Genomic DNA, 14,500 nt, shown 5'->3' on the forward strand with positions numbered 1-14,500 from the left:
TCCCTGTCCAGCAGTTCCATCTGTAATAAAGTCCTCCCTTACCCCAAGGAGGAGATCTGTCTTGCTGCTCCCTTACCAGCCTTCTGGAGCTGGAGTTGTGGGGTGGGGGTGTGGGCTGCTCTCAATGCAGGGGCAGCTGAAACATTCAAACACCCTGATCTCTACTTAGGTTAAATGGCCAATTCCCTAGTGCTCAGGCACAAGCCTAGATGTCCTGGGGCCGTAGCTCTCGTTCACCCTCAGCCACGAAGACAAGGAGGGCACGGTACAACAGATGTACCCCCAAGCGGCGGCGCCGGGTGGGGGGCCAGTCCGCCACCACTCCGTAGCAGTGTCCTTGCTTCCGGTTAGTCAGCATCTGGATTCCTGGGGAGATTAGGAATAAGGTCATGAAGGCAGCCTCCGGGAAACGCTGGCAGAAGTTTGTGCCAGGGAACCCACTGGGCACTGCCCTCAAGCAGGGATAAACCAATGGAGTAAAATATGTGTACATGCTGGTACATAGTTGGTGCTCAATAATTGCTCATTGGCTGAATGGACAGCTGTGATGGGGAAGGGGTCAGGGAATTAGTAGATCAAGTGCCCTTCCTATGACTCCACCCCTACCCCACAAGCCAGGCACCTACCTAGAGCATCCACAAGACATGCTTCTCGAGTGTAAGCCTCTGCAGGGACCACATGCTGGAAGCAATGCAGGGAAACAACGCCACGACCAGTGGCCCAAATGTCCAAGATCCGGCGTACCTTGGGACAGGCCTGGGGGGAGCCAGAGCAGGGTCAGAGGTTTGCCCCACAATTCCCTCTACCTGCCCCTAGCTGGGCCACCCCTGCCACAAACCTGCTACTTATCCTCATACCTGTTTTCCTGGCCGTCTTCGGTGGTTAAGGGCCTCCCAGAGATGAACGTCTGGCCGGGCCCGTGTTCCCTTGCCCACGTAGAAGACGGCCTGGACAAAAATCCGAAGGCATTCAGCCAGTGTCAGCGAGAAGGCTCGGGCTGGCAGGTCCTGAGTCTTCCTAGATGAGGTAGATGGCTCAAAGAGGGAAAAGTGAAGAGAGTTGCCCCAGAGATAGTCCTTAGTGACACAGAGCAAACTGAACCCATGCCAGTGACCCCTTTTATAAAAGGCAGGGTGGGTAGCTGATCCCCAAGGACACTCAGCAGCTTGAAGTGGATCCAACTGCCTTTCATTGATAAAGAAGCTGATGACCGGGCCAGTTCCCTTCCTAAAGACACACAGCAGGACTTCCCTCTAATGCGGCGGATAAGAATCTACCTGCCGATGCAGGGGACATGGACACGGGTTTGATTCCTGGTCTAGGAAGATTCCACATGCTGCGGAGCAACTAATCCTGGGGTCACAGCTACTGAAGCCTACAAGCTCTAGGGCCTGTGAGCCACAACTCCTGAGCTTGTGTGCTCCAACTACTGAAGTTGCATGCCCTAGAGCCCACACGTCCCCAACTATTGAGCCTGCATGCTTCAACTACTGCAGCCCTTGTGCCTAGAGCCTGTGCTCTACAAGAAGAGAGTCCACTGCCACGAGAAGCCTGCGCGCCGCAATGGAGAGTAGCCCTGGCTTGCCACCACTAGAGAAAGTCCGCCTGCAGCAAAGAGGACCCAGTGTAGCCAAAAATAAACTTAAAAAAAAGAAAAGACACAGAGCAGGTAAGAACCAATCTCAGAATGTTCCAGCTCCCACTTCTGAGTCATTCCTGCTCCAGGTACCTGGGGTCCAGCAGCAGATATGTGAAGCTGGACTTCACAACCCCCTCCCGCCACCGTCTGGTGGGGTCCGGCCGTTCGAACTGCTGGGCAAGTGCATCTTCATCGGCTTGGGCATCTGGGATACAGCCTGTCCGCAGGGCTTCGACCAGCTCTGGGCTGTGCCCTGAAAAGTCTGGGCCTGGGAAGGGAAACTGGGTCAAGAAAGACAAAGGAAAGGGTGGTTCCCAGAGACGAAGAAGTAGGTTGCACTCAGAGCCAAGGGATCTTGGAAGATTCCCGGAGACTCCTTGAACTCTGGATACTCACTAGGAGCAGCCTGGGCTTCTTTCAGCCGTCGGAGGTAGTGCGGTCGGGTGAAGGACGTGATGGGACCCGGGCTCTTGCCAAGCGCCCGGAGCCCTTGCAGCAGCTCCAGGTCAGACATGGGAGGGTCTGGTGGACACTGATCAGAGGGGCTGGGGTCCCTGCCCACTGTGGCGCTTGCGTCATCCTCTGCCAGCCACAGGGCAGCCAAGTCACTGTCGGGGGATAGCTGGTCCTCTCTTGGGATGTGGGTGTCAGAAGGTCCAGGCAGTGGTTCCCAAGGGGGACTATGGGTTGGGCTCCTGTCTGGGAAGAACTTGGGGGAGGGGGAATCATCCGGCAAGGTCAGAGTCAGGGCCTGCAGATGGGCATTTAGTTCTGCCTCCCTGTCCTCCAGGAGGGGTTGATGTGCCAGCTGTAGGGTACCCAAAGATCTTGGCACCCTCTGGGAGAGTCGGACACCAGCCCAGGGGGAGGTGTGGCCGGTTAGGTCCTCAGCTCCTGAGGCCTCAACAGCGGTGACAAAGGAGGTCACCGAGCTGCAGTCCCAGCGCCCCAAGGGGGACTCCAATCCACCATCTGTGTCAGCAGTCTCAGGGTGGGTGAGCAGGCCGGGGGGTCCAGGGCCAGCCTCCAGGCTCACGTCCTTGCTGTCACCTGTGCCCAGTGTTGTAGAGTTCAGCATCACATTAGGAGGACTGGAGGGGCTGGTATCCAGCCCCTTTTCACAAGGGCCTGGGCCTGGAGCAGGGGGTAAAAGGGAAGTCAGAAAGGAGGGGAAGAGGAAGTGAGAGACAAAGATCAACATCAGATCGGACAGAAACAGGCAGCTGCAATCACAAAGAGGAAGGAGCGAGTCAGAGGCAGAGAGACTGACCAGAGAGGCTGGTGGTGAAACCCTGGGCATTAGACACAGAGATCTGCAAAGTTATATCAGAGGCTAACCACTCCCAGCCGCCCAGATACCACTCACCTCCAGCCTCTGGTTCGGGTTCTGGCTTCTGGGAGCCTTTCCAAGTCCGGGCTGGGATCCTGGTCCGAGTCTCCAGCTCCCGAAGCACGCGGGCACAGTTCTGGTGTCCCTGCTGCTCCGCCAGGTCCAGAGGCAGGAATCCGTCCTGCAGGGGTGCGGTCAGTAGGGGGCGCCCCCTTCCCTCCCTCTCTTCCTCCTTTCCTTTCCTCTTTCCCTCCCTCTGGGTTTGCCTGGCTAGAGACTGCGATGGGGCCCCCTACCTGGTCGCGGAGAGCGGGGTCCGCTCCCTGGCTCAGCAGCAGCTCCAGGCCCCGGCGGCAGCCCCAAGCAGCGGCCACATGCAGCGGTGTCAGTGCCTCGGCCGATCTAGGGCATGAGCGGAGAAGGGGGTCAGTGAAGCATCTCCGTCTCCAGGTCCGGAAGCCCTGACTCTCAGCCCTCCATCTCCGCCCTCCAGCCTGAGATGCCACCCTTCGAACCTGCGCCCTCGGGCTGGGACCCGAACCTCTGCTCTCTGACTCTAGAGCTTCTACCGCCGGATCTGAAACTTCGATTCCCATTTTGACCCCGGCGCAATCTCATACCCTACCCTGGGTCTGGTACCCTGCCTCTGCCCTGGGACCCTCAAGATCCCTCCCCAGATCCCCTAAGCTCCGCCGCCGGGGATTGAATTCGCATCCTTAGACGCCCTCTTCAGGACTCCCAGGTCTGGTCCTCGTACTCGGGAGACAGTTCTCGTTCACGGAAGACCTTCCCCGAGCCCACACTCGGCCTCACCGCGCGTTGGGGTCCCCGCCTCGGCGCAGCAGGGCCTCGAGGCAACACAGACTCCGCAGGTGCTGGGCTCTGGCCGCCAGGTGCATGGCCGCCGCGCCATCCTCGAGTACCAGATTGGGGTCGGCACCACGGCGCAGCAACTCCTCCACAGTCCTAGGGATAGAGGGTCAGAGTGCACCGTGGCACTCGACCCCTACCCCCACCCCTGGCCCGCCCACCCAGGCCCTGCCCTCACCGCAACTCCTCCTCCTGCAGCGCCGTCCGCAGCCGCCGAGCCAGACCTACAGCCGGGCCCATGCCCCGGCTGTCCCCTTGCGGCAGCCGCCTGGCCGCGCCGCCTGCCGCTTTCCAACTTCCCGCGGCGCCCTTGTGCGCACGCGCCGCTCCGCCCCTCGGCTCCCTTCTCCGCGCCTTGGTGCAGTGCAGCGACCCCAGCCAGGCTGACCGGCGCCGCATTGTCGCCCACATCGAGGGTCGGGAGCTTGGGTGCTGGTCCGAGCCCGCGACACCAAGTAGTGCCCAGGGCCAAGTGATGTTTGCTCAGGGCCAAATAACGTTTGGGGCCTCCGATAAAGGCCCGGGAGGGTGGAGGTCGCCATGTGTGCGCTTATCTCTCAAAACGGTGTAAACAAGCACACACCCTGTTGGAGAGGGTGGAGCTACGATCCTCGGGACCCGGTGGTGCCCACAGGGTACTGAGTCTTCCGGAACCCTCTGCCGAGGCGCACGCAGCCCTGACCGTATGTAAGGTTTCAATTAGTAGCTACTGCCTGCAGAGGCTCTGCGTCGCCCGTTTTCAGCCCTGCGGAGTCTGAAGTCCATTACTTTGGAGCCCTGGGCCTCTCAGGGTGTTAGTTTCTCTATATGCAGGATAGGAGAATAATCCCTTCCAGGCTGGTGTTAAGTTGAAAGAGGGGCCTGGCACACAGATGCCCAGTAAATGCTCCTGGGAAAGTAAAGCTGTTTCTTGATAAAGCTATTTTCGTTTTATATGAAACTGAGAAAATCTAGCTGGTAAAATTTTTTTTTCCCCCACAACTGCTCATTATCCAGAAAGATTAAGTTGAGTGATGGACGTGTTATATGTTTCCCTTCCTCTGGGGAGCACCCACACTATTTCCTGATGGAACTATAAACCTCTCTTCCCAGAGAAGCTTGAGCGAGGCCTGGCCAATGAGAGCATTCCACAGTTCTGGTCCATGACTGACCCAAGCAAGACCTGTCATAGGGGCTGCTGTGAGAGCCCTCACTTCACCTGGGCTGGGATTTGCAGGGTGCTCAGCCATACTACCCCTTTCCACATATTGGGAGGAAAGCAGGGCACACTGAAAACCAACCATGCAGGGTGTTTCAGTTCTCCCCAAAGCAATGTCAGAGCACCTGGATACAGCCAAGCCTAAAGCTGCATCTTAGCTTTTTATCTACAAGAACCTAGCCATTCTCCTTTCAGTTCAGTGGGTGGGTTTTCTGTCACTTGCAACTGAAAAGATTTCAATGAACAGTGGACTTGGGTTAGGGAGTCTCAGATTTTTATTCTGATGACAAAAACACACAAAGCACACCAAAACTTACAACTGAAAAACTTGGGAGTGGGATGTGGGCTGGGAAACATGGGGACTGGGTGTCTAGAGTCCCTGGGATGCTTCCTGGAATCTTAGGGTTCCTTCAGGGCTGCCCAGGTGCCTCAGATACTTCTTAGAATCCCCTCTGGGGGTCCCAAGGAGCCCAGTCTGAGAACGAGCATTCAATGCCAAGGGTTTCATTGTACAAGAAGGTTGGATGCACAGGGATGGTTCAGACAGTGGCCTCCACCTCAGTGGCTTCATCGTCCTCCTCCAGCAGGCTGTAGGAGGCATGGCTTTGGCAAGGCCGCTGCAGTGGGTGAGCCAGCAGCTTGGCCATACAGTTGTGAAGCTCCAGGGCTGGCCCAGCCAGCGCCACTTCGTACTTATAACTGGTACCCTTGGTATCCAGGCTTCCCATGAAGGCAAACATGTCCTGTGGAGCCAAGGAAGGGCTGCTCATGCAGATGTTCTGCTGACAAGCCCTCCCTGTCTTGGAGGGCCTCCCAGGAGGGGCCGCAGGGATGGGTTCTGAAGGGTAAAGAGGAGTTTGCCAGGCAGAAACTATTCCCACATTCAGCAAACATTTCCTGCCACCCACTCACCCCAAGAGGTCTCAGAGCTGGAGCCCCTAGTCTGGAGAAGCACATGATCCCCAGCCCCCTGACGCTGATCTACCCAGAGGAGCAGGGAAGGCTTCTCAGAGTAGGGACTTCCAGTTTGGGTACTGACATATAAGTAGGAGCTGGGCTCAACCCCCTCTGCTCACGGTTGGGTCAAGTGAGGCTCAGAGAGATAAGCGGCCAACTGGGGATGCCACAACTAGTTCAGGGCTGGAATGTAAAGGACCAGCAGAGCCTGGCGAGGCAGGGAGGGAAGCTTGCTCCAGGCAGAGGGCACAGAGCCAGAAAAAGCAGGAAGAGAGAGAAGCAGGGGATGTTGGGAATGAGGTGGATAGGACCCTACATGCTCCTGGGCCACTGTCCCAACAGCCCCATTAGTTCACTGCAGACAAGTGGGAAATGTTGGAATCTGACTGACCATGATCTAGAAGGGCCAGGAATGGTAAGGAAAAGGCTAACGGCAGAGTAGTGCACGAGTGGGCAGGGCAGGTGGCTTCCCTCCTCCGGACCCCATTAGAGTACAGGTACCTCTGAGCCTGTTGCCGGGCACCACTATGCCTGAGACAAGCTGTGTGACCCTGGCCTGGTTTCTTGCCCTCTCTGAGCCTGCTTTTCCTCACCACAGATCATAATCTAGGGGGTTAGCATCAGATGCCCTGAAGGCCCTTAGTGAAAAGGGCCTCCTTTCCCTTAGGGCTGGGGCAGGTGGGTTCGGAGACCTCCCACGTACATCCACCTGCTGCCCACACTCACGGTGGCCTCTCACCTTCCAGCTCATTTCCTCCTCCTTCTCATCAGCGCCGTTGTGGATGTAAACAACATCAAAGAAGAAATACGGGCACTGGAACATTTTCTGCAGGGGAAGAAAGGTAGCCTTCAGGACTAGGGTCACCCCATGGCCCCATGACCACAATCTCTAGATTCTGAGAACCTGATTCTAGGTACCCCAACACCTGTGGTCAGGAAGTCCCTCCTAGTATCTAACCACCATCGTGCTGGCTGCAGGCATCCTTCCTTCTCCCGGGTCTCACCTTCATGGGCTCTGTCAGGGAGAACTGGGGCTGGCAGGGTGGACGGCTATAGACCAGGATGGTTCGGACCACATAGGGCGGCGGGATCGTCTGCACGTTCTCCGTGACTGGCAGCTCGGTCTTCTGCTGGCTGTGCAGCAGGAAGGAGGGAGGGTCAGAGTACACCCTGGTGGCCCACCCTTCTCATCCCCCCGGGAGAGCCCAGCTCCTCACTGGGTATGTGAGGTTCCACCTGACCCCTCCCAACCTTACTGTTGCCTCTGAGCCTTTCCCCATGGTGTTCCCTCTGCCCTGGCACCTTCCCAGCTTCACCTTTCTGCCTGACCTCTCCTGCTCCATCAGAGGTTTTGCTGACCCCCAAAGCCAGAGCTTGCTCGGATTACAACGGCAGAGTCTGGTCACCGCAACAGTGACCATATGGCCCACAAAGCCAAAAATGTTTCCTATCTGGCCCTTTAAAGAAAAAGTTTGCTGCCCTACAGTTAAAACAAAGTAGTGGCGGACCACTGGGCTGTCAGAATATAACCCAGAGGAACTTCCTTGGTGGTCCAGATGTTAAGAATCTGCCTTGCATTACAAGGGACACTGGCTGGATCCCTGGTCTGGGAAGATCCAACATGCCACAGGGCAACTATACCCAAGTGCCACAACTACAGAGCCCACAAGTTGCAACTACTGTGCCCACATGCTGCAACTTCTAAAGCCTGTGCACTAGAACTTGTGCTCTGGAGCAAGAGACGCCCCCGCAATGAGAAGCCTGCTCACTGCAACTGGAGAAAGCCAAGACCCAGCACAGCCAAAAGTAAATACATAAATAAATAGATTTGAAGGGGAAAAAAGAAAGTAACACAGAGGGCAAGATGTGAAAAAGAACCTCTTTCGCAAAAATGCTTTCAGACAGGTAAGTGAGCAATTGTTCCAGGGAGAAAGGGTGAGAAAGGAAGCCTTTTGGCCTCCTGAAAGGACTATTTCTGGGCTGTTTGGAGCTTTTACCCAGAAGGGGTTCTTCTCTTCAAAGGTGAGTAATAAATTCCCCTTGGGGGACTTACATGAGGCTGAAGAGACCTTCCAGATCTGGCGGGAATGCTAAGGAGAGCAGAGCAGTGTATGGGTAGACAGAAGTGGGTGGTTTCCCTCCTCCAGAGGCTGGGAGAGTACAGGTGCCTCTGAGCCTGTTGCCAGGAGATACACTGTGTGACCCTGTTCCAGTCACTTGCCCTCTCTGAGCTTGCTTTCCCTCAGCACAGATCATAAACTAGGGGCCTGGCATCAGATGACCTGAAAGCCCTTAGTGACTCAAAGCCCCCCTTTCCCTCAGGACTGGGGCCATTCTCCTCCCTCCATGGAAAGGATACTAAAGGTGGAACAGGAAGCTGTTTCCAGGTCGTAGAGGCAGCTGCAGAGTTCACGGGGGTCCGAGGTCAGGCCAGACAGCTGCAGGGAAGACTGAAACTCAGTGAGGTGCTCCCTTACCCCCTGGGGGACCCCAGCGGAACCAGTCTTGCCCCCCAGCCTCACCCAGGCAGTGTCATCGTTTACCACCACCAGCGCAAATTCGTGGCTCTTGTCAATTTTGTGTTTTGTTCGCACAAACATCTCGATCATTTTCTGGGAGACATTGAGGGCGTTGGTTTTGGAGCTGGGGTGAGAGTGAAGCGGTGGTTAAGGTCCAGGTCATGCAGCCGGGCAGGCAGTAGAGCCCAGCCGCAAACCCAGCCCGGGTGACTCTCTCCAGCTCTTGCCCTCACTGAATGGGTCCCTCTGGCCAGCCTGGGCCTCACATCTGATCCAGAAGAGGTACCCCACCTTGGCTCAGTCATGGGTCATCAGGAATGCCAGGGAAGGGGAGGTAGGCTTGTGCTCAGGCCCTGCTGCCTGACCCCAATGAGACTCAGCTGCTCACAGGCCAGGACTTTGGAGTCAGCCAGGCCTCGCTCTGAATCTGGCTCTGCCCATTTGCCAGGAGGCCTTGGACAATCTCGGAGTTTCTGAGTCACGGCTGTGACATGGGTGGAGTGTGACAGCTCTCAAGTGCTGAGAACAGAACCCCAGTGGGCTGCAGCTGTAACATTACCAATTATCACGGTTACTCTCCAATCCCTCCAGGACCCAGGAGTTAGTCTCAGAGAGACAACCTTGCATTTTGGGGGCTGGGCTCCTCCCAGCCATGGTGGCAAACTCCAGCCCCCAAAAAACCCCTCTTACCCATTGAATGACTCAAGCTTTGGCAGCGCCATTTCCTCTGACAGGTCCAGGCAGATGATCTGCAACAAATCTGGAGGCTAGTGAGAGCTGTGACCAGCAGTACCTGGCAACTAAACGTCCCTGCAGGCCCCCATGCCACTCCGCCGGCCCTCTCCAAGCAGCCCTCTGGGAGAAGGCTATATGACGACTCCCAGTTCCCAGCCAAGCCATCCACTCTAGAAGGAGGCAGCTGAGGGACTTCCCTGGGGGTCCAGTGGTTAAGAATCCGCCTTCCAATGCAGCGGACAAAGGTTTGACCCCTGGTCAAGGAACTCAGATCCCACATGCCGTAGGGCTACTGAATCCACTTCAGTTGTGTCCAGCTCTTTATGACCGCATGGACTGTAGCCCTCCAGGCTCCTCTGTCCATCGGATTCTCCATGTAAGAACACTGGAGTGAGTTACCATGCCCTTCTCCAGGGGATCTTCCTGACCCATGGATTGAACCAGCGTCTCCTGCACTGGCAGGTGGGTTCTTTACCACTGAGCCACTTGGGAAGCCCAGCTGCCCTAGGACACTAATAAAAAGGGACTGTTTTCCAGAGCGAATCCTAAAGAATGACATTTAACCCAAGGTTCTCTAACATCTCAAAGGCACAGGCCAAGCCCCTCACTTACCACTTTCTCTGGACAGTTGACCCTTGGGGTCCGCACCTGGACCTCTGGGGCTGGTGGAGGCACCTGCCACGGCTTGGGACCGGCTCCTGGAGGGTTGGCGGTCCCGTCATCAGCACTGGCCGCCTCGCCCTCACCCTCACTGCGGCTGCCCACACTGGTCTGGGCCCCCAGCGCCCGGTCCTCCGCCCCCTCAGGATTGGAGCGAGTGCGGGGCCTGGGCTCAGCTGACTGCTCCTCTTCCTCCTCCTCTTCCTCCTCCTCTTCCGTGGGACAGCTGGGCTCTGCTATCTCCATGGCTCTGGAGTGGCTGGATGCAGCAGGGATGAGGGAAGCCAGGATCCTTTCCTTAGGGCTTTTAAAGGCATTTGGTTACTGGGCGGAACAGGTCGTAAGTCGCTTCCTGACAATAAGTCACTCTGCTCAGGGACTCGGTTTCCCCATCTGTATGATGGGTGCCTTTTACACTTGTCAACCCAGCATCCACTCTGACTTGAGATAACAGCCTCCCCTTTTTTTTCGTAGAGCTAACCCGTTCTCTCCCCATTTTGGCTAGGGCTGTGAATGGCTCAGAGATGAGGACAAGACCCAGAACACGCCAGAGAGGGGCAGTTCCGAACTGCAGTACTGGGAGGTTACAAGTCCAAAGCTGCTAGGAGCCTCTCTTGCTTCCAAGAGGGGAAAGAGAGCTTGCCTGAAGTGATGCTCACTCAGAAAATGAAAGACTTCTCAGCGCCCGGATCCAGCTATGCCTAAATTCCCTTTCTTGCTTAAGGCAGACTGGGTTGGAGGTTCTGTCACCTGAAACTGAAAATGTCTTGGTGAATAAAGGATACAAACTTCTAGGGTTCTCCCCTCCGTAGTGACTGCTCAGGCGGTGTCTGCACACTGGAGAGGAGATCCGGGTGTTACAGTGCCTTTGCGGAAAAACGGGGCGCCAGCGGAACAGTTTGCCTGTCTGGGCAACGGGTGAGGGCTGCCGGGGATGATCTCTGAGCGCCTTGCAGACCCCATAATCTCTAAGGAAAGCATAGCTGCAGCAAGAGAGATGGAGGCTAGACTGCAGGAGAAACTGGGGCTGAAGGAGGAAGCCTCAGAGCAAGTGAGGGGCTGAGTTTCTGGGGCTAAGGAAGTTGGGCCTTTAAGGACGGATCCCGCACTTTTTCACCACCCAACTTCTGCTCACCGTTGCCTGAGCCTCCTTCCTACTCATCCGCTGACCTGCTAGGAAGCCGCCATCTTTAGCAGCCGGAAGAAGGGCGGCGCGGCCGTCAAACCTACTGGGAAGTGTAGTTCAGCGGCCGAAAGCCGAGCGGAGAGATGAATGGGACGAGAGCCTTGGAAGCTGATAGGTTGAGACTGTGCTAGGAGGCGGGGTTTGGATTGTGATAGGCTGGAGTGGGAGTCGAGTGGGGCGGGATCTGGAATACGATTGGCTAAGGTGAGACAAGGAGGAGTTTTATGTTTCTGGCCGATTCTGATTACGGTGGTCAGCCCTTCTAACGTGATAGGCTGAATCGAGGCAGAGTGGAGTAGGATTTACAATGGGAAAGGCTCAGAAAAATGGAGAAGACCTAGTTTACCGTGTGATTAAATAAAGTGGAGCTGAATTGGGCGGGATTTAGAAGAGGAGGGGCTGACTGGTGATTGATGGACTTGACCTAACCTCAGTGAGGGGATTTTGCGGCAGAGGTGGGCGTGGTCCAGAACCCAAGGCCCCTCCCAATTATTTTACAGATATTTGCAAAAATTTAAAAAATACCAAGCCAGCACTATTTCAAGCCATCCTTCTTTTCTTCATGCACACTTCTCCCCTCAGCTCCATAACCACCTAAAAATTGAGCCTCAGTTTCTTGTTAAAATCTGTTAAGCCTGCCCACATCAGCTAAGCTCCGGTTCAAAGAGAGCCCGGAGGGGCTGTGTAAAATGAACCTTGAGGGATGGAGAATCTGCTGAAAAAACAAGAGGGGTAAGGTCATTCCAGGCAGAAGGAACTGCCTGGGCAACCGTCTGTAGGTTTTGAGGAGCCTTGGAGCTGTGAAAGTCTCTCATCGGCTAATGTGGCGGGAGCAGAGGCTAAGAGTGAGAATTTTAATGTTCACCCTCAAGTCAGAAAATTGCCAGCTTCTCTCGCTACGACCTTTGGGGGCACGGAGGCAGGAAGATTCAGCCTCGTAGAGTCTGTCAGTGGAACCAGAAAGGTTCAGACTATCACAGGCTATAAACGGTTTACATCAAATGCACGAGGAAGAAAGGGGTGTTTCAGGCAAAGGTTAAGGTATGGCCAAAGGCACCAGGATGTGAGGGAATTAAGAAGCTTCAGCTGTTCATGGAAGAGATTATCGTGGCTAGAGACGGGAGTACACATTGGTGCCACCTGCAGGCATAATTTCATTAAAGACCTTGAATGCCAGGCTGAAGAGGATGAAATGTTTCCCAAGGGCAATGGGGAGCCATGGAGGGTCTATGAGCCAGGGAGGTGAACAGTGAGATCTCTGTCTCTCGGTCCTGGGTGGGGAAGGGAGTGGAGGTGGGCTCGCATCCACGTTGGGAAGGAGAGGCTTGAGCTCTGACTATGGATGGAGATGAGGAAGAGGCCCTTTCAAGGTGGATGCAGGAAAAATGAGCAGGATGCAGGAATTTGTCTGAGGAATTCAGCATTTATGGAGGAGAAACAGAGGAAGCAGAGATGGGGCGGTCAGAGAGGCAGTAGGGAACAAGGAGGGTGCCTTATGATTCAGTTCTCTGACGGTGCCTGACCATATGCAAATTGGTTGTCAAAACTTCCATAACTCTGGTGTATATCTATATATACATGTGTGTATATATGTGTGTATATGTATGTGTATGAGGAGGTTATGGCAACCCACTCCAGTATTCTTGCCTGGAGAATCCCCATGGACAGAGGAGCCTGCCAGGCTACAGTCCAAGGGGTCACAAAGAGTCAGACATGACTGAGTATTCGACTAAGCACATATATGTCTAGAGCCAGACATCTTGGAATGTGAAGTCAAGTGGGCCTTAGAAAGCATCACTACGAACAAAGCTAGTGGAGGTGATGCAATTCCAGCTGAGCTGTTTCAAATCCTGAAAGATGATGCTGTGAAAGTGCTGCACTCAATATGCCAGCAAATTTGGAAAACTCAGCAGTGGCCACAGGACTGGAAAAGGTCAGTTTTCATCCCAATTCCAAAGAAAGGCAATGCCAAAGAATGCTCAAACTACCACACAATTGCACTCATCTCACATGCTAGTAAAGTAATGCTCAAAATTCTCCAAGCCAGACTTCAGCAATATGTGAACCTTGAACTCCCTGATGTTCAAGCTGGTTTTAGAAAAGGCAGAGGAACCAGAGATCAAATTGCCAACATCCGCTGGATCATGGAAAAAGCAAGAGAGTTCCAGAAAAACATCTATTTCTGTTTCATTGACTATGCCAAAGCCTTTGACTGTGTGGATCACAATAAACTATGGAAAATTCTGAAAGAGATGGGAATACCAGACCACCTAACCTGCCTCTTGAGAAATCTGTATGCAAGTCAGGAAGCAACAATTAGAACTGGACATGGAACAACAGACTAGTTCCAAATAGGAAAAGGAGCACGTCAAGGCTGTATATTGTCACCCTGCTTATTTAACTTCTATGCAGAGTACATCATGAGAAACGCTGGACTGGAAGAACCAGAAGCTGGAATCAAGATTGCCGGGAGAAATATCAATAACCTCAGATATGCAGATGACACCACCCTTATGGCAGAAAGTGAAGAGGAGCTAAAAATCCTCTTGATGAAATGAAAGAGGAGAGTGAAAAAGTTGGCTTAAAACTCAACATTCAGAAAACGAAGATCATGGCATCTGGTCCCATCACTTCATGGGAAATAGATGGGGAAACAGTAGAAACAGTGTCAGACTTTATTTTTTTGAGCTCCAAAATCACTGCAGATGGTGACTGCAGCCATGAAATTAAAAGATGCTTACTCCTTGGAAGAAAAGTTATGACCAACCTAGATAGTATATTCCAAAGCAGAGACATTACTTTGCCGACTAAGGTCTGTCTAGTCAAGGCTATGGTTTTCCTGTGGTCATGTATGGATGTGAGAGTTGGACTGTGAAGAAAGCTGAGCGCCGAAGAATTGATGCTTTTGAACTGTAGTGTTGGAGAAGACTTTGAGGGTCCCTTGGACTTCAGGGAGATCCAACCAGTCCATTCTAAAGGAGATCAACCCTGGGATTTCTTTGGAAGAAATGCTAAAGCTGAAGCTCCAGTACTTTGGCCACCTCATGCGTAGAGCTGACTCATTGGCAAAGACTCTGATGCTGGGAGAGATTGGGGGCAAGAGGAGAAGGGGACAACCCAGGATGAGATGGCTGGATGGCATCACGGACTCAATGGACATGAGTCTGAGTGAACTCCAGGAGATGGTGATGGACAGGGAGGCCTGGCATGCTGCGATTCATGGGGTCGCTAAGAGTCGGACACGACTGAGCGACTGAACTGAACTGAACTGAACATATACATGCATATATATACAATGTGTGTGTATATATATATGTGTGTGTTTATATATACTGGAATATTACTGAACCACAAAACAGAATGAAATTTGCAGCAACATACATGGACCTGGAGATTATCACACTAC

General features: G+C 54.1%; 2 protein-coding genes across 7 annotated transcripts; both read right to left on the minus strand.

Annotated features, from left to right (window-relative positions):
• Window positions 1-205: 205 nt before the first annotated feature.
• ANKLE1 (ankyrin repeat and LEM domain containing 1) lies at window positions 206-4,250 on the minus strand. Its single transcript, XM_052644184.1, has 9 exons — window positions 4,018-4,250; window positions 3,783-3,935; window positions 3,266-3,371; window positions 3,006-3,150; window positions 2,036-2,773; window positions 1,730-1,907; window positions 858-1,017; window positions 627-756; window positions 206-366 (listed from the first exon to the last, which is right to left on the minus strand). Exons 1-9 carry the CDS (start codon window positions 4,248-4,250, stop codon window positions 206-208), a joined length of 2,004 nt encoding a protein of 667 aa, XP_052500144.1.
• Window positions 4,251-5,294: 1,044 nt separating this feature from the next.
• On the minus strand, window positions 5,295-11,127 carry BABAM1 (BRISC and BRCA1 A complex member 1). 6 transcript variants are annotated; one of them, XM_052643571.1, is made up of 10 exons: window positions 11,044-11,127; window positions 10,568-10,664; window positions 9,861-10,212; window positions 9,204-9,262; window positions 8,517-8,637; window positions 8,354-8,432; window positions 8,048-8,072; window positions 6,999-7,128; window positions 6,734-6,820; window positions 5,295-5,780 (listed from the first exon to the last, which is right to left on the minus strand). In XM_052643571.1, the coding sequence occupies exons 3-10, from the start codon at window positions 10,152-10,154 to the stop codon at window positions 5,577-5,579; spliced, it is 999 nt and encodes a 332-aa protein (XP_052499531.1). In that variant the 5' UTR covers window positions 10,155-10,212; window positions 10,568-10,664; window positions 11,044-11,127; the 3' UTR covers window positions 5,295-5,576. The 6 variants fall into 6 exon arrangements, with proteins under 6 accessions (XP_052499531.1, XP_052499527.1, XP_052499528.1 ...); XM_052643567.1 differs by having other exon boundaries at window positions 8,048-8,084; XM_052643568.1 differs by having other exon boundaries at window positions 8,048-8,084; window positions 10,552-10,664.
• Window positions 11,128-14,500: the final 3,373 nt, after the last annotated feature.

This window comes from Budorcas taxicolor, chromosome 7 (assembly GCF_023091745.1).
Source record: "Budorcas taxicolor isolate Tak-1 chromosome 7, Takin1.1, whole genome shotgun sequence".
NCBI lineage: Eukaryota > Metazoa > Chordata > Mammalia > Artiodactyla > Bovidae > Budorcas > Budorcas taxicolor.

Bases quoted from the DNA above. Each gene is read 5' to 3' on its own strand.
- ANKLE1 (XM_052644184.1), bottom strand. From the start codon at position 4,250: ATGTGGGCGACAATGCGGCGCCGGTCAGCCTGGCTGGGGTCGCTGCAC. The intron at 1,018-1,729 runs GTACCTGGAGCA...TACCTCATCTAG, and splicing joins TATCTGCTGCTGGACCCCAG to GAAGACTCAGGACCTGCCAG. The intron at 757-857 runs GTATGAGGATAA...GGCTCCCCCCAG, and splicing joins GAAGACGGCCAGGAAAACAG to GCCTGTCCCAAGGTACGCCG.
- BABAM1 (XM_052643567.1), bottom strand. From the start codon at position 10,154: ATGGAGATAGCAGAGCCCAGCTGTCCCACGGAAGAGGAGGAGGAAGAG. The intron at 8,638-9,203 runs GTAAGAGGGGTT...CTCTCACCCCAG, and splicing joins AAGCTTGAGTCATTCAATGG to CTCCAAAACCAACGCCCTCA. The intron at 5,781-6,733 runs GTGAGAGGCCAC...TTGGCTCCACAG, and splicing joins AGGAGGAAATGAGCTGGAAG to GACATGTTTGCCTTCATGGG.